The sequence below is a fragment of the Leopardus geoffroyi genome, chromosome B1 (assembly GCF_018350155.1).
Source record: "Leopardus geoffroyi isolate Oge1 chromosome B1, O.geoffroyi_Oge1_pat1.0, whole genome shotgun sequence".
Classification (NCBI taxonomy): Eukaryota; Metazoa; Chordata; class Mammalia; order Carnivora; family Felidae; genus Leopardus; species Leopardus geoffroyi.
In genome coordinates this window covers 51,368,671-51,387,410 of record NC_059327.1, presented here as the reverse complement: position 1 = coordinate 51,387,410, position 18,740 = coordinate 51,368,671, and the positions used below count along the sequence as shown (strand labels likewise).

The 18,740-nt window shown below is 46.6% G+C and overlaps 1 protein-coding gene across 7 annotated transcripts in view; it reads left to right on the top strand.

Annotated features, from left to right (window-relative positions):
* The window catches only part of RP1L1 (RP1 like 1), a 66,261-nt gene extending 49,689 nt beyond the window's left edge, over positions 1 to 16,572 (top strand). For 3 of the 7 annotated variants that reach the window (XM_045462102.1, XM_045462111.1, XM_045462120.1), the window contains 4 exons: positions 77 to 192; positions 2,914 to 3,541; positions 9,225 to 9,366; positions 10,606 to 16,572. In XM_045462102.1, the coding sequence (XP_045318058.1) occupies positions 2,933 to 3,541; positions 9,225 to 9,366; positions 10,606 to 15,761 (5,907 nt within the window). In that variant the 5' untranslated portion in view covers positions 77 to 192; positions 2,914 to 2,932 and the 3' untranslated portion in view covers positions 15,762 to 16,572. Of the gene's footprint in view, positions 1 to 76; positions 193 to 708; positions 1,247 to 2,913; positions 3,542 to 9,224; positions 9,367 to 10,605 lie in introns of those variants that run through there. The other 4 variants (XM_045462106.1, XM_045462130.1, XM_045462135.1 and 1 more) reach the window with 3 other exon arrangements.
* The last annotated feature ends 2,168 nt before the right edge of the window (positions 16,573 to 18,740 follow it).

Genomic DNA, 18,740 nt, shown 5'->3' with positions numbered 1-18,740 from the left:
TTTGAAGGTGAATGAATCAAAAGTTCATTAGGCCTCCTTGAAAAGGAAAATCGATTTGCTTCTCCCTTCCCTGTAGCTGCAAGAGAAGGTCATGCTTCTCAGAGACTTGCCAAGAGATGAAGTTGAACCTGTTTGTTTCAATCAATGAGGCTGGAAAGCAAGCAGTTGCCTCACCTTCCTGCAAGGAGCAGTGTGAGTCATATATGCCCTCACCTTTCATAGTCCACATATCTAGGCCACCCTGGGTTCTTCAGCTCATTCTCCTGGGTCCTAAATTTTTTTTGTAACATGTGCCTGTATATGTGTGCATGCACATGTGTGTGTACGTCTGTGTGTGTGTGTTTATGTATATGCAGCATCTTGCCAGTTATTTGAGTGCAGGTACATTCAGCAGGGGATGACCAGTAAGTTCCCTCAGCTTCTTGGTCTCATGTGTGCTTGGTCTCATGCTGGGAAGGAGCCTTCATGGTGAACTGTGACTGCTGCTAGCCTGATCTTCGGTACTTAGGATCCATTTCTCTTTTTATTTCAAAAACCTAGTTGGATATTGAGAATTCTAACTCAAAAAGATGTTATTTTCTAGAAGAATGCCAGAAGAAAGGGGCAGTCAGCCACTTGAGCATATGTTGCAATGTTAAGCTTTTGCCTGGGTCCTCAAGGAGTGACAGAAGGGTCTTTGCCTGTGCTGCAGGCCAGGTTCTGCTTGAAGGCTCCCCTTTTCACTGCAGAGTTGCTGTCTCAGAGGTTTCCAGAGAGGCTCTCTCTGCCCAGAAATAGGCTTCAAGAAGCAGAAAAGCCCTTGGAGGCAGCAGAATGCTGGGGAACGTGGCAATGCTGGGGGACGTGGTGACATTGAAGAATGCAGTGACAGTGGAGAACACTGACCTTGGGGACATGGTGATGCTGGGGGACACGGTGACCCTCCTTGCCCCTCTCTCAGTCCCTTTGTAAGGGCCAAGAAGGATGTGCATTATCATAAGCGAAAATGGAAATCAAGTAGGAAGAAAAGTTAGTCCTGCAGGAAGACATGCCTGGGTAACAGCTTATGACCACTGCAGGGATGTTAGTGGGAGGTCTAAGAAAGCAGCTTAAAGGGATTAGCTGGGAGGGAGGAGTTTGAAAAACCTAATTACAAAGTTTGTATCAGAGATGAGAGTGGATTAAAAGGCCTCTTTGTGCTCCAAGATTTTGAAAATGAGAGAAGAGTTCTTTCCCTAAGATGAATGCGGATAAATAGAGAGTAAAGGTAAGAAAGGGAGATGGGGGCACCACTGAGCCGTAAGTAGGATTAATGGCTGCAGCAGGGAAGATCATGTTTACTTGCCGTGTGCACATTTATGAGGATCCTGCTATGGTCTGAACCATGTGGAAGCAGGGAAGACTCCTCACTTGGTCATGATTCATCAAGTATCAGTTTACTGACAGGATTGAGCGTTGTTATGAGTTCTGTGAAATATGGGTGTTATTAATTGGTATGTATTTCCTGGGCCCCTGATCTGTGTCAAGCATGGGGCTTGGAGCCCTGGGCAGTACAGATTTGCCTCCCAGGCTTGGGGTACTTGGCCAGAAGGGATACAGGCCCAGAATATTGGAAATATCAGGAGGAGATATACTGAAAACGGAGGTTGCCCCGGACTAGGGATCTGGTGCAGGCTCCACAAAGGAGGTAAGCCAAGGCAGGTTGCAGAAGGATAGGGGCTGCCATGCAGGGAGAGCCTCTGAGCCAGGCAGCCTGATGGGAGTGGAGAATTCCTGCAGGAAAGATACAGGAGCTGAGGCTCAAGGGGCAGCCAGAAGTAAGCCTAAGAAGCCCTTTAATTGTGGGGGTAAATGGCCCAAGCTTCTTCTTCAGACACTGGGGAATCAATTGAAGGATTTGGAGCATAGGAAATGTCTAGGTAAAAACTAGGTTTTAGGACAATTTGACCAGCAGGTGCACAGAACAGAGCAGGGTGATCTGGACAGGAAGAGCCTGTGGGAGGCTTTTCCAAGGGTCCCGGGCAAGACAATGGGGGTTCCCCTGAGGTGGGAATAGAAATGAACAGTTTGACAAATGGGCTTGATCCTATCAAAGCTAGGCTAAGCCACCAATCTTCCACATCGATGGAAGTGGGCTGGGGTATTCTCCCATAGGGTTTATTACACATCTTCCAAAGACTTTGGAGGGATGCAAGGAGGGGGACATTCTTTTTACATTAATGCAAACATTACCATATAGTAAAGAAAAGACACGGTGGCATCCTCTTTGGGCTACAAGTCTCCTCGTCTACCCTCCCATCTCTGAGTGGTTTGTGACCAAGGGATTCTGCTCACCTGGTACCTAGAAGATGTGAATCCAGATTGCTGGGAATCCCTCCAGGGTTACACACAAAACCTTGCCCTGAGAGAGCAGGCAAGGTACCCGAGTCTCCTGAATGCCCGTCCCATGTTCTTATGCCTGTGTTATATGGTCTTCTCTTTATTTACCCACCTCTTTAGGAGACAAGCTCTAAAGTATTAAAGGAGTTCAAGGTGGTAGAAGAGGGTAAGAGAAACAGCAAGAGGAAGGAAAGGAAGAAGAATTTATTGATGCTTACTCTATGCCAGGTGTTCTGTATGTGTAAACTCAGTTAATCATTATAGTCACTATGCAGAGTGAACATGGCTGCATCTTAGAGGTGAGATCCACCAAGATGAAGATTATGTCATTAACCTCCTGGGTATTAAGTGGGGAGTTGGGATTTGAATTCGTATCTGTCTGGTGCCAAACCTTTGGCCTTCCTTCTATTCCTGTCAAAATGGGTTAACCAGCTTCTATGTAGCCGAGTGGAACAAATTTGGGATGGCCAGGAGGCGCCTCTCTAACAAAGGAGAGAGAAATGCAAACTCTCGCAGGTTTCTCTCTGACTCTCCTCTTCCTCTGATCCCTTTCAGCTGCCTGGACCTCCACGCCATGAACAGCATCCTGAGAGATGCCCAGGCCCCGAGCCACCGGGAGTGCCTACTGCCTTCTGTGGCCCGGACTCCCTCTGTCACCCAGATCACACCAGCCAAGAAGATAACCTTCCTCAAGAGAGGGGATCCCCGGTTTGCTGGGGTTCGCTTGGCTGTTGACCAGCGCGCTTTCAAGAGCTTTGGTGCTCTGATGGATGAGCTCTCTCAGCGCATGCCTCTCTCATTTGGGGTGCGCTCTGTCACTACGCCCCGGGGCCTGCATGGCCTCAGTGCCCTGGAACAGCTGGAAGATGGTGGCTGCTACCTCTGCTCTGATAAGAAGCCCCCCAAAACACCCAGTGGACCAGGCTGGCCACAAGGGGGAGCCTCATCTGCTCAGCAGTCAAGGGAATTTGAAAGCCGGGGTGAGGCGCCAGGAACATCCTCTTCCTGCAAGGGTCTTAAGGCCCCAAGGAGGATAATGCTGATTAAGAATGGGGACCCTAGGTTCCAGAAGACAGTGGTTCTCAGTCACAGAAATACAAGGAACCTGACGGCCTTTCTCAGCAAAGCCTCAGATCTTCTGCACTTTCCTGTGAAACAGGTGTATACGACCAGTGGAGAAAAGGTAGGCTGCCTGGGTATGATATTTCCTCTAAAAAGTTCTTTGGCCCTCAGATCGAAATACTTTGATGGAATGGGGAAGTTATCCCTTAAAATGAAGCACAGATTGCCCTGCTATTAATTAAAGGTGAATAGAGACATGCAGTCAGTTAAACAAGCAATTATTATTTATATTCTGGCTACCATTTAGTGAGCACTTAGTAAGTGCCAGACACCAGGCCTTGCACAATTTTATTATTTCCTCATCCAATCCTTCTGTTATCCAATCCCACCTATTTCGGTGAGAATTCAGTGCAAAACATGAAAACTACTCAAAGTACCTTTAGCAGAAAGCAATCTAATACAGGGCATCAGGGGATTTCCAAATCTTTGAACAATTGGAGGCATGAGCTCTGAGCTGGTCTGCAGGAAGCTACTACCCTGCTTTAAGCTACTGTGATTATTGAATTGAAGAGTACTTCTCTGCAGTGGCAGCCAAGTTTGTAAAGCTGGGATCAGGAAACTGCCACAGCTGCATGTTGACATTCTTGACATGCAGTAACACTGGGGTGCCGAGTCCAGACACTGCTGTCTGGGCTACTGTAGCCATCTGGTACCCACACATTTGCTTTGCAACAACAACAAGAATCAAGAAGAGATAGTGTCTGTCTCACTTTCTTTCCCAGAATTGATCAAGTACGTCTAATTGATGGAGAACCCAATCTTCATACAGTCCTAACTTTAAAGAAGGCTAGTGAATGTAATTTTTGCCTTTCCAGATTCTGCAGAACATAAATGTGCACTGTAGGTGGGCGTGATGGGGGAAGGAGGTGGATTGATCTAATCCACAGTCTCCCCATAATCCACTCCTATCACTATGTAACACCCGTATATACAACTCTGCCACTACTTAAATTTATAAGCAGCATATACAGCAGCAGGTTCTCACCTAAGAATGTAGCTGTCCTTCCTACAGTCAGAACATATGCACTTCCTTCCCAACTCTGAGTCACATCAGGGTCACATTAGGACTGTACCATCCATCCTCTGGGCACAAGCCCACCTTGTAGCCTCTGTGTTAAGATTTAGCTATCAAGTCCACAACCACAAAAATACCTTGTATAAAGTGCCAGATGGAGGCAAAGGCAAAACATAGAAAATTGTTTCACACCTACCAAAGCTGTGAAGTAAACCAGGTTATCTACTGCAAGGCCATTGATGGTATTAGGTTTCCTTCTACTGTCCATTTTGTGTGTTCCCTCTGACCTCTGCCAGCACCTCAGCTTAATGTGGTTATGGATGTGGTAGAGTGACTGAACCATTTCTACAATCTAAATTATGGTGCATTTACTATTTGCTAGCATGTGCTGTATCTTTCCTGTGGACTCTGAGCCCTTGGAGGTTCTTCATGAGTTTCTGGGTTAATTTTTACCACTGAATATGACAGCTACAGAAAGCACCCAAGGAATTCCCTGAGCAATAGATGACTTTTCCCCGATCCTATTGCATTACAGCAGCCCTATTTCCCCTTGATAATCAGCATCAATCATCCCATTCAACACAGAAACCCCCTTGTTGCCTTGTGGTTCATTGTTGCAAGAATCACCATATGGCCAGGTAACGGATCCTTTAAACTTTCAATTGCACTGTCTCAACTTTCAACTTCACTGACCCACTGTTGTGTCTCCTGGTTGGAACATTTCCCCTTAGATCCAGGGACTTCCAAACTAGCAGAGCCTGAAGTTGTTGGGATGGGAAACAAAATATTTTCAGTTAGGTCATAGGTGTAACAGTGAGAGGAACTGCTCTCATTCCCACCTTTAATTCCTAGGCATCTGTTGCCTATGGAGAAACAGCACTATACTGTATATTGGTTGCCAGTCAAGAGCACGTATCACATCCTGCAAGACAATGCCTCAACATCGTAAAGTGATACCTTTCAGCTGGTGCTCAAACTGAGCCTCCCATAGAATGATCCACTGTTCTATAAGTTATAGCTACTTTGGGGGCAATGGTATATATGTCTACACAGTGAATTAAATGTGTGTTAGTGCATTGGCTCACTTTTTTTGCTATAAAATCAGTTCTTTGGATAGAACTAATCTTCATGGATTATGGCAATGATGAGTAAGGTATTTAGTAAGTCCAAGGATGGTGATACTAGAAGGATGTTGGGAAGGAAGAAAATATATAAGCAAAATTAGTGTCTATTCCAATGAGTACACATTTCCATCATGGAGGGAGAGGGGTGGATTCAATGTCATTATCTTCACAAGAGATGGCTGGCTGAATACCTCAAGATATGTTGCAAATTGCAAGTATTTTGGCATAAGTTTAGCATGGATCTCTGTTCTTGGCAGATTGGAGCCTCAGCAGAGTTGGCAGTCAGATCCACATGAATAAGGTAGTTTATGTTTCTAGTTCATGTTTACTTTGCCACTTTGTTTGAGCCAATTGAGCACAACTTGGGGTGGTTGGAGGAAGATAATGACTAACATCTATTGTACAGGTCATTTGTCCACATGATTATAACGTTCTGGTGAGCATACAATGGGACACAAATGTTCTTTCTCTCTGGGCACAGATTCCTCTCCAGAGTTCCTTGTCACTAACCCTCCAGTCCTACTCCTTCCAAGTCCCTGATTCTCATATTGAACTGCTAATCACTGCCCATAAATTGCCATAGAACCTCCTTCCCTTGCTCCTTCCATGAAAAGTAGCCAATCAACAACATTGTTCCTTGTACTTTCCTTCACCACTGCCCTTAATGCCCCCCTAAGTGGGTCTGTCATGCTGCAGCGGTCAATTTTTGACTTGTGTCAGCATACCCTGTGAAACCATCTGAAAGCCAGAATCAAATATTTTCATCTTCAGTTAACTGGTCATAGGGAACTTCCTCAGGAAGTTGTAGGTGTGTGGGGAGGAGAGATGGCAATGCAGCAGAAGCACGTGAACTGAGAGTGTGGTTCATGCAATTTACATATACCTTCAGTGCAAACATCTGGAGCCTGATATAGTACATGTCACCACCACCTGATGATGGAGTGCTGCTTTGACATACCTGCTTTGTGGCTTGATGGATCATACAACAACCATTTCATTTGTATTTCAACAACTAGCAGAATCAGTTTCTGCATCTGATGTTTGACTACAAGAGAAAAAGATTCTTTTACAGTAGTAGTAGAAGCACCCAGGTCCTCTGGCCATCCCAGAACTGAGAGCTTAGACCTTAAGCTTGCCATTTTCTTTAAGTCAGAGAAGTCAGCCTACTGTATAATCCTTTCAGCTCTCATTATCAAGGCAGCCAGGGATAGTCAAAATCCTGCTCTCAGTAAGCACTACATTCTACTATCAGAGGTGATCATTCAAGAATCTGTTTTATCACTTTGTGCCATAGGCCACCAGTGTCCCATTGTAACCAGATTATCACTGCCTTTAAACCCAATCATGTCAGATAATCAGATAACTAATCCTAGATTCCCATTCTTGAGTGTCTATTGCATGTAACAATCTCTGATACCGCACTTTTAATCAGCTATGATTCAGTACAGGAAACAAAAACCTCTGTAGGTATCGTAAGCACGAAGAAATTATACACAGAGAGTTTTGTGTTTAAAGATTGGGAAGCTGCAGGAGCATACATTTGATTTCTGGAACTAGTTCTGAGAACATCATTGACCTATCTGGGTAGATACCTCTCACACAATCAAGCAAGTGGGTTTTTGGGGGGCTGTCACTAGAATAATTGAGTTCAGTATCAGCTCACCACTGCTGTGGTCCAGAATCAGGCAGGTGATATACCACTACTGTCTATTGGTATCCAGAAAGCTGGTGACTAGGTACTGGAACAATGAGTGTGACTTTTGCCATCTCAGCTGCACATGCTCCTTTGTACCTTTGACTTTTTTTTTCTTGTGACAACAATCAAAATCAAAAGAAAGATGGCCTCTGCTACATTGTCATTTTCCATACCTTGTACAAGTGCATCTAATTGTTGGAAACTATTTTGTGGTTAGAATTATAGCTGCAAAGTTGTCTAGGGAGCTTTGTATGCTCTGCAGTACTGGAAATTATAGCAGAAAGAGTAAAATAGAGATTGACTAATTTAGGACATGACATCTGCACAAACTCATGAGGAGGTTAATGCCATTCTTTTATTTGCATGGGTAAGAAAACTGAGGCACAGAGGCTAAGTAGTTTGCTCATGGTTGCATGGCTGGCAAATGATACAGTCAGCATTAATGATTTAAGAGTCATCATGTAAGAAAACTTTTGAATTATGGCACATTGCTATGTACTAGCATGTGCTACATGCAGAGTACACAGAGAAATAAGTCTAGGTCCCTGCTTTCAATTAGCTACAGGTTAGAGGGAAGGGTGAGAGGGAGAGGTACAAACATAAGTTAGTTGGAGAAAAAAATATTAGTGTAATTTCATATAGAATTACTGCAGAACTATTAGAGTTTCTGTTAACAAAAGGATGTTGTATCTCCCCAGCGCAGGCTTGGGTCATAACTCAGTTTTCAGGTCCTCAACTGGATTAACACTCTCAATAACTCTCCTTTTGTGTGTGTGGATCCTAAACCTCAACCTCTTTCCAGAATGGGAGCATCATTTAGCCTCAATTATTTTTTTCCCCTTAGAAAAGTCTGACTTCCTAGAAACATGACTACATCTATAAATTGATAGACTTGGGTCATGTTTGTATTTTTGTGATTGACTAGAGCTCCAAATCAACCAAGAAATGTACCCAGTAGTTTGAAACAAACTTCTAATTAACTAGGTTGAAAGATCTGATGTACAGCTAATTTAATGTCATTTGTGGAGACAGGATGCAAAAGGTCTTTTTTTTTTCCATTTCCTTGTTAATGAACATACCCTTCTAATTTGAGAAAATAAAAAAGAACATATACAGCCCTTTGAAGATGAAACTAAATACCCCAACACTGCTACTTACAATATAATGTCATAAATAGTGCAACGTCTCACATATGCAGGGGCCTCAGGCCCACGTGAGATTTTTCTAAAAGCAGGGTCCTATTTCCTGGAATGCAATATTGCCTGATAGGTACCCAGCCCAGGATGTCCTGGGGTGGGTGGGAAAGGATGCCACAAGCCTCTGGGCAGGAGCCTAGAAAACCAATGGAGAAGCCTGGAAGAGAATGACTACCTGTAGAGAGAACAGCCTTGCCCTTTTCCATTCCAGAAGGGTTGAAGGTAGAAGCAATGGCCTCAAGATTATATTGGAAAGCACAGATAGGACCCAGGAGAGAACTCTGTGTGGGAAAAGAGTGAGATAGTAAATCAGATCTCCATAGGGAAGGTGTAGGACCTTCTGGTTGTTTTAAAAAAATACGTATTCTGGAGGGTGCAAGTGCAAGCAGGGAAGTGGGCCAAAGATTTCTTGAAGTGTTTCCCACCTGAGACATCCAGAATAGTCCCTTAAACCACAGGCCTCATTCGAGGTGGAGGGAGAGGGTATAGGTAGAAAGGAAGGTCATAGTGGTAGGACCTCAGGCCCTAGCTAGTTATGGAGGTATTATGGCAAGTGGATAGGATCCTTTCCTTGAATCAGAATTCTGGGGTGAGATGTGCAAACCTCAGGAAAGGTCCAGTGTGAGGGGATTTTTCCGGTACCTATGTCTCCTCGGGAAGAAGGTGGGTTTTGCAAGCTAAGCTTCCTAAAACTCAACACTCTCCTTCTTCAGGTGGACTCTTGGAACGGTCTGCTGCACAGCCCCTCGGTGCTAGTATGTGCTGGTTATGAGTCTTTCAAACCTCTGGCAATGGAAGATTCCAGAAGATATGGGATTGAAACTTTATCTGGGCAGACTTCAAGAAATAAAACTGGTGAGTTAGTTTTGGTGTTTCCTCAATTTTTCACTGGATAGTGGTTCAGTAGGACTGGGAAGATATCCCTTCCATATAATTTTAAAAACCTGCCTTTTGGCCCCAATTTTGGAGTATCCTAGTTTTTTTTGGGTAACTCTTGCCTTTTCCTCTTTATTATCATCATCAACCTTAATCAGGCTGAACATTTGACTGGGGTATGGAGAAAGGAGTCTGGTATTTAAGAAAACAGGAATTAGGAGATCTTTGCTAAATAAACAAAATAATATCCATCGTGAAAATCTGTTAAGAAATGACAATAATGATTTTGGTGATCGCTGCATGCCAGGTGCTAGAGGTACAAAGACCTATTAGCCACAGACCTCCCCTTTGGAGGAGCCCTCAGTCTCATTAGGTGCTTATGGAAGAGGAAAGCTTGGAAAAACCTTCCGTCCAGATGGACTCAAGTGGGGAGATCTGTTCTTTTGCTGGCTGTAGCCTCAGCCCCACTAGTCTTTTCCTTTTGGCATGCATTAGTTCAAGAGATGAAATGAGAAAGTACTAAGGGCTTTATTCTTTCTTGGTATCCCTTCTTTCTTCTCTCAGTGGCTCCCTTTCTTTCTCTTTTCAAGGCTAGGGTGCAGGGTTGACTATCAAGACTTGCTATTGTGTGTCCAGGTCTTTCCTTGAAATCATGGATCAACCCCAAAGCTTGATGAGTGTTAGGATGATAAATCACCCTTAATAATTGAAAAGCATTTTACAGTTTCCAGTCAGACACCTGTGCAGCAGCTTATTGATTTTGCTTTCTGTGTCGGGGGTGGGCATGAGCAGGGCCAGGAATTAGCTCTGGGCACTGCTGCTCTGCCTACCAACTCTGCTATCTACCAAGAACCTACTTTGTGCTAGAACGTCTACAGAAAGTTTTATAGGCACTGCCTTGCATCATCAAAACAAACCTACTGTTATTCTTATTTTACAACTCAGTAAAGAGGCTCTGCCAAAAACTACACAGTAAGGAAGTGGCAGAGTTGAGATTGAATTCAGACTTCAATTTCATCTCACTAGGCTTTGCTGTTTCACAAACTGCAGACTGGATATTCATTCTAGAGTGGTTTCTGCCCATACTTTGTGTTTTGGGAGGTGGTAGGGGTGTTGAGGTGATGAAAGGCTCATGACCAGCCTTTATTCTCTTACTCTGAAGCTCCCCCTAGTAGCTCACTGTCTTTCCTCTTTTTTCTTATTTTTATTATGTGCCAGGAAGCTGGGGGCCAAAGGCCAAGCAGAGTGTGATCCACTCAAGGTCCAGGTCGGGCAGTCGGCCACGGCGGTTTTCCTTGCTGTCGGAGAGGTCTGGTCTCAGTGACCCCCCAGCGTCCCTGCATCATGCCCAGATGGGCCCTGCTTCTGAAAGATATCCTCAGGACACGCCCACCCAGCTTGGCCCATTGGTGGCCAGTGATGATGTTGAGAAAAAGGTCCACATGAATGAGGATGGCAGCCTGTCTGTAGAGATGAAAGTCCGTTTCCACCTACTTGGCGAGGATGCACTTCTGTGGTCCAGGAGGGTGGGGAGGGCCAGTGTCCTCACGGGAGCCAATGGAGAGGTCCCTGTTCTGGGGGAGGTGGATCCCCTCCACTGTGTGTGTGAGAGTCACCCTGGGGGCTCCTCGGAACCTGGAGCACAAGGACCAGGGACCTGTGAGGCAGGATGTGAGAAAGCCCTTGGCCGAGGCCGGTGGAAGCCAGGGTCTAGATATGAGATATGGATGAACCCCCTGTACTCTGCCCAGGAAGAGGGGACAGCCTCTCAGAGGAGATCCAGGTTGACCCAACACTCCTATTCCAGGAGGCCCTGGAGCCAAGGGGTCACCGGAAGGAAACGAAGCAGGAAAGACAGTGTCAGCCCTGACTCCAGTGACAGACCCCCCAAAGACTCTGAGCCCAACTCCTCCTGCTGCTCTAGGTCTCTGGAGGGCAGCGTGGACAGCTGTGACCTACATGCAGCCTCTGGGGCTGCCTCCCAGAGAGAAGCAGGGAGGGAAGCTGGCAGCATGTGCAGGACTAGTAAAGACCCGGGTCCACAGGGAACAGGGCAGGACAGAGAGCACCATAGATGCCTGAAGCAGCGGAGTGGAGGCACGGCAGGTGCTACTTGTGAGTCCTCAGGGAGTGCTGGGTCTCATGAGGAGTCCAGTGAAATGGGTGAGCAGCACCAGGGCTGCCTAAGCAAGACAAGTGTCATGACTACTTCCCGGCCAAAGGCCACTCAGAGGAAAGGCCCCAGTCCTCCCACGGTGAGTCCCTCATCTTTGAGGAACAAGGACTCACAGGCAGAGGAAAGTAGACAGGGTTCCAGGTGCCCCCAGGCTAGGGGTAGGTATGGGATGGGATCGCCCCTGGTTTCAGATCAATCTGGCTCTGGGGATACTGCAGAAAGCTGTTCTCTGCCTTCTGCCTGTGCCTTAGTCCCAGGCAGAAGAAAGCAGAAGGGCAGATCCAGGGCTGTGTCCTCTCTCAGCATTTCCAGCCACAGCCGAGGGGCCCGGATAGGCCACCCCAGGCAGCACCCCAACCGAAGGGACATCCACTGCCCGCTTGACTCAGCTGTTCCCAGGCAAGTGCCGGGGCCTTCTAGCGGAGGCAGGGCCTGCTCAGATAACCCAGCGCCACACCTTTCTGGAAGCTCACCTAGTGCCAGGAACCAGGCTTCCTGGGACGCAGGGCCTCCCTCCTCTGCCTCTCTTCATTCCCAGGATGTACAGGGGATTAGCAGTGCTCTCATGACCCCTGTGAGCAATTCTGACTGTACTTCCAATTTCTATCCCCCATACTCTCCCTCTGCTGGGACTGAAGGTCACTCTGAGCTCAGGGCACGGTCACCAGCTCCCTCACCTTCCAACATATCAGACCCTTTGAGCATCCAAGCTGATGGCCTGGACAAAAAGGCAGGGAATGACCTTCCCAAGCCTTCCTGGCCTTTAGTTCCACCAGTTGGAGAGCCTGAGGGAGGGATGCCAGGAGCCCACCGAGACTGCTGTTGCTCACCAATCAGCACACCCCTGTTCCATGAGACCCCCAGTGATAACACTAAGACCCTACAGACCTCCCAGCCATCAGGCAGCCAGGGGCCCTCCTCTGAGGTCTCCTTGGTATGCAGCAGGTACTGTCCCACCCCCCCAAGGACATGGCCTTTTGTCAAGAAACACCCTTCAGGCAGCAGTAGCCTTGGTGCTGACTGGGGGCCAGATGGGAGAAAGCTGGAGGAGGAAAAGCTAGATGCACGGCCCCCGCGGCCCCCGGGGTCTCAGTCAGGGGCCATGGGGAAAGCAGTCAAAACCTTGAGAAAGGGCAGCTCTAGCTGTGGTCCCAGGTCTGGGAGAATGTTACAGGGGAAGGTTGCTGGTGGAGGGGAAAGCCTGGAGGAGCAAGAGGAAGATGGCAGAATGATGCTGGGTGCCCTACCCCGAGCCTCACCAGATGCTGTGGTCCGTGAATGGCTGAGCAACATCCCGGAGGAGCCCATACCCATGAAATGTGAGACGGTGGATGAGAGTACAGTTGTGGTGGGGGGTGATCCAGAAGGCCCCAAGGAGGACAATGCTGACAAACATTCCCAGGAAGGTCTAGGGGAGCCAGTTCTGGCCAGACAAATGTCCCATGAAGGGGCCACCAGTGAGAAAGCAGAATCAGATGGAGCCCTCCCAGTGACTAGTGATGCTCATTCCAAGTCAGGAGAGGGCCATCCTTGTAGCAGAGTTTCAGAAGTCCCCAGGGAGACTGGATCAGGCAAAGGAATGGCTGTGGACTGTGGTGTGGGTCAGTGTGTGCTTCCTCACAAGGTCTCTGCCTCCATACAGATCATGAAGGTGCTGATGGGCTCCAAGCAGGGCCGGCCCAGCAGCCTGCCTGAGGTGTCCAGTGCAGTGGGCAGGAGGCTTAGCCACTCTGCCCGGGCCCTTATCACCTGTCTTGCTGGGCTCCACTTCTTTGATGAAGACCTTAAGTCTCCTACTGACAAAGTGAGGTTCACAGAGTCTCCTCGGTACCAGGAGCTCCTGAGCACCTTCCAGGCTCTGTGGCCAGGGTGTGGTTGCAGGCAAGGCGAGCTGGATTCTGGCCCCTGGGAGCTTGGCTGGTGCAAGGCTCTGCCAGGCCTCAGGTCCCATGTCATGACTGAGGACTTCACACCAACGTCCTCATCTGGTGTCGATGTTGGCAGTGGCTCCGGAGGCTCAGGGGAGGGCAGTGGACCCTGTGCCATGGACAGCACCCTGGTCCCTGAGAGGATAGAGCTGCCCTTGAAAATCCCTTCCCAGAGGCCTGATTCTAGAACCTCCAAGAACCAAGAGGATCCAGAAAAACAACAGTCCAGTGTTTCTACAGCCTCTTCAAACTCCCAAGAATGGGCTTGTGCCACCAGGAAAGACAAGGCAGAAAGAAACAGTGGGGAGCAGGTGCTGGGCAGTAACCTGGATCAAGTAGTTGAAAATGCAATGCAAGAAGAGGGGGTACAACTAGAGAAAGTTGAAGAAGAAAAAGAAATAGCAGAACTGCCAGGAGAGGGTGTCCAAGGATCTCCAGAAGAGGGAAGAGTTATGGGACAAGAATTGTCAGAGGCTGACTCTGACGATGGGGAAGGTGCACAGGAAGATAAGAGTGTTCAGGAAGAGGAAGCAGGAGGAGACCCTACCTCCACCACACTTTGCCCTCCAGGGACAAGAGAGAAACCACCAGAGCCCCCTAGGAGCCCCAGCAGGAGGGATCCAGATGCCAGCGAAAGTCATAGCGGCCCCAACAATGAGCTTGGCTTGGAGAAGCCACCCCAAACAACTGAGACAAGCCATGAGCAAACCCAGACCAAGTTCTTGCAGGGGCCTGGGGAGAAGAGCTCTTCTACAGCCTGCAGAGTGTCCCTGGACCCTGACATCCTCTGGGTGACCAAGTTGCTAAAGAGGATGGAGAAAGCCTTCATGGCTGACCTTGCCAGAGCCACAGCCGAGGTCCGAGCCCGCTGGAGCCTGCAGAGCAATGACCTTCTGGACCAAATGGTGGCAGAGTTACAGCAGGACGTGGGCCAGCGGCTCCAGGATAGCACTGAGAAAGAACTCCACAAGATCCAGAGCCGGGCAGCGGGGAGGATGCCAGGGCCAGCGAGGGAAGCACTCAGGTGGGAGATGTCCTTGCAGACAGAGCAGCGCAGGCGTCGTCTCCGGGACCTGCGCAACCTCTCGGCTTTCTCCGAGCAGGCTCGAAGCCAGGGGCTCCTGTCCTTCCCTGTGGAAGATGTGCCAACCCTCCATGGAGCCCTGGGGACCTGGCTGGTTGGGGAGCCTGAGGGGGAGGAGTTTTGTCCCTGTGAGGCCTGCATGAGAAAGAAAGTGATCCCTACATCCCCGAAAGACACAAAGGGGGTAACCAGTGCACCCATCAAAAAGGCCTTTGACCTGCAGCACATTCTGCAAAAGAAGAAAGGAGGGTGTGCTAATGGGGAGGCAGCAGAGACAGTCCCAGAGAAGAGAGAGATGGAGCTTCTCCAGGGGGACGCCTCAGGGATAGGGACTATTGACAATGGAGGCCTGGAGCTGGGGTTAGGCCAGGATCCTGGGACAGAGGAGGGGGGTGAGGATGAGAGCAGCCAGAGCCTTGGCAGGGATGGAGACCCCCAAGTGGGAGAGGAGGGTGAAGTTGCTCAGAATGGAGAAGAGAAAACAGATCCCGGGCAAGGCAGTGTCTTCGAGGGAGTGGGCAGGGAGGAGCAGGGCTTTGGTGAGAAGGATGAAAACACAGAGAAGGACTCTAGAGCTGAGGGCAGTTTGGAAGGTGAAGCCTGGGGAGAAGGTGACCAAAGTCCAGAGGGACAGAATGATGGTGCTGTAACTACAGAGGGAGACAGAAAGCCAGAGTCAGGGGGAGGAGATCAAGGTGAGAAAGAAGGTAGCTCACAAGTTGTCTGGGTACAGGGCCAACAAGGTGAAACTTCTGGAAACAGCAGCCCAGACCAAGAGGGGAAGTCAGCAATGCTCCCTACCCCAGATGGAGACACCCCCTGCCAAAGGTCAGGCTGGAAAGCAGGCCTTGCCGCCTCTAGCACCTTTTCTCTGGGAAATTGCTCTCAGCTCTCTCAGAAAGGCTCTGAAGAAAAGCCTTCGAATGGAGACATGAGGAGCATCGAAGATGAGTCCAAGGGAATCCCTAGTCCAGAGAGAAAAGTCACAGGCATGTATCCAGAAAGCTCCACTTCTGAGCAAGAAGTGGCACCCTTGGGCCCAAGGACTCCAGAGCAGGAGGTAGGTGAGGCCTCTGGCCTAGAAGATGAGAATGTAGTTGAAAGTCTCTCTTTCACAGAAATGAGGTCTAAAAACCTCACCAAGGACAGGACAGATGCCGTTGGCCAAGATGACTTAGATTTCTAGAGATCCAGCTGCAAGGTGGTCACAAGTCTGTTTTTATTAGTAGTTTGTCTACAAATCTGAGCGTGGCTGGGTCCCCTACAGATGCACAGAGATCATGGAGAACGATCAGGGCTTGCCAAGGACATGGTCGTACCACGCTGTCCCTGGGTTCTAAATTCTGGAGCTTCCCAAGGCCTCCCTGGCCAATCCCATGCACATTGTGAAGAAGGCTTATCTCAGACCTGCCCTGTTACCTGAGGGCCACTGGACTCTTCCATTTTCCTGTTTGAGTCCAAGAAGATGGACCTGACTGGAAATGTTCCAGGAGCATTTTGTTTATGTGTTTGTTTTTTGCTCTCATTCTTTTGCCTATTGATCTCCAGTTATTTTTCTCCTTGGCCTCTCTTGGCATTCACCTCATTTGACTTTGAGGTGCTTTTTTCTAATCTTGAATGTATTTGGCGACTCTGCAGATGTGAATACTTGGAAAAAATGAATAAATTCAGGGTCATTGGACAAAGTTTGTTCTCAGCCCAAAAGTCCAAGTGTATTTCCTTAATTCGTATGTATATATATTCATGAATATATATATCGGTAATGGAAAAATACAGAAAATGCAAAAAGAGCAGGAAGAAAGAAAAGTAGTCACCCACAGTCCCATCACTCAGAGTTGACTCATGTTAGCATTTTGATGCGGCTCCTTGCCCTTTTTTTCCTAACCATTTGATAATTGAGCTCATCATTATATGCTCCTTTTTTTTTGACTTAACAGTATAAGAATTTCCTGTATTTATCTCAAAATCTTAATAAAACTATTTTTTTCATAAAACTATTTTTAATGCCTAAATAATTTATTATGCAAATATAAAATACTTTACTTCATCATTTCCTTTCCCTAGCATGGACCATTTAGATAGGTTTCATGTTTTTTCTTAACCTTTTCCCTCCTGAACTGTGGATGATTTCTCTAGAATAGATTCCCAGGCATGGAATTAGCCAAAACTACCAGCATTTTTGAGGGTTTGATATCTTGCTGCCAAATTGCTTCTCTAAAGGTCTGTACTAATAAACATCACCTGGCCCACCACTCACTCATCAGTGTTTGGTATAGCCATTAAAGATGAGAACTCTTTTGCTAATTTTACGGGCAAAAAATGGCACCTGATTTTAATGTGGTACTATTTTTGATGTGTTTGATTGCTAGTGAGATTAAAGAGTTTTCTATGTTTATTAAAAAGCTATTTGCATATAAATTTTATGTGTATGCCTTTTACCCATTTTCAACTGGGATCCTAGCTTTTTTTTTTTTTTTTGAGAAATTGATTTACTTGTGCCCTTTACAATTTTTTTTTAACATTCTATTCATCATTTTTGAGATTTAAAAAATACCCTTTCTTTGTATCCTTCCACAGCAAGCCTAGGATGGGGCCCTGTCTGAGTGGGGAGCTGCCTGATGAGGCAGAATTTCTTTGACTGGTTTTCATCAGTGTTCCACTCATACAGGACCATTTTGTGTATTCAGAATTACTAAAATGGAACTCCCCCCTGGTTGTTTAAATGTAAATATTAATAACAAAAATAATAAAAAATAAAAATAAGTAAAAGGGGTGCCTGGGTGGCTCAGTAGGTTGAGCATCCAACTCTTGATTTTGGCTCAGGTCATGATCTCATGGTTCATGGGATCAAGCCCTGCATCAGGCTTTGTGCTGGCAGCATGGAGTCTGCTTACGATTCTCTCTCCCTCTCTCTCAGCCCATTCCCCACTCACTTTCTCTCTCTAAAGTAAAAATTTTTAAAAATAAGCAAAAAAATAAAAAATAAGTGAATGTTGTATATGGGCTGTGTCCTCACACCTGTAGTCATCTATTCTGCTTCTGAGTGCTGGAGATATTCTTAATAAAATTTTATGTGTTGTAGAATTTTCTGTGAAGATGATTCTTTGAAGTTTTTACATTAGAAATATATATACATACACACACACCTACATGCACTGGTGTCCTAGCCAGGAACCCTCAGTGGAACAGATTGTATTGTGAGCTTAGTTTAAATACGGTGACATGCAAGGTTGTCTGGAACTTGTTGCTATTAGTTGACATGACGCATACATCATGCACCTCTTTCTGTGACTTGAGGTCCCCAGTCATCCCCTAAGAGATGTTCCAACCTTTCTGATTCCTAATCTGACCTCCCCAAATGAGAGACAGCCATCCTGGCATTCACTCACCTGGAACTTCATTGAAATGTCATTGTCTGTCTCTAATCATGAGAATGCAATGGAAGGAGCACAGGACTTGGAGTTCTATGACCTATATAGGCTCTAGTCCCAGGGATGGCACCTCAGTTTCAACATCTGTGAAAGTAATGTTTTCCTCACTGCATTGTTAAGAAGTAAATGAGATAGCATATGAAACTTTGTTACACTCTCATGTTGGGAAAATATCAATATTTTCATTAGCATTGCTACATTTTCAGTGCCTATTATGTGTCAGTTACCATATTAGACATATGTGACCCCGTATATTCTTTCCAACATGTCTGTGAAGTAGGCAAGACCACACTGTCATCCCCTTTTCACAAATGAGGTAACCAGCACAGAGAAGGCTTAAAACTTCTCCAAGCTCACACAGCTAGTTAGGGGAAAAGCCAAGATTTAAACACAGATGTTTCAGAGTCTAAAGTCCCTGTCTTTTTTCCATTGTATCATACTTTCTTCATTTCGATTCAGACCCTATAAATAAATAACTCAACTAAAGGTGATCAACACTTTGTTGGATGAACTTACTGCAAAATAGTTAAGACTTAGAAAAGTAAATTAGATGGGATTGATTTGCTCAACTGATTGCATTATGTCCTTAGGAATGTTCTGCATATATATAGATATCAGGAGCTAGAGATAAGCTGGTTTAATAAAGCTAAGAGTTAAACTGGAAAGTTATCTCTCCATGGGATTTTCCTTTTAGTTACAACCTCATCTGCTTTAAGTTCCCAAATATTTCTGCC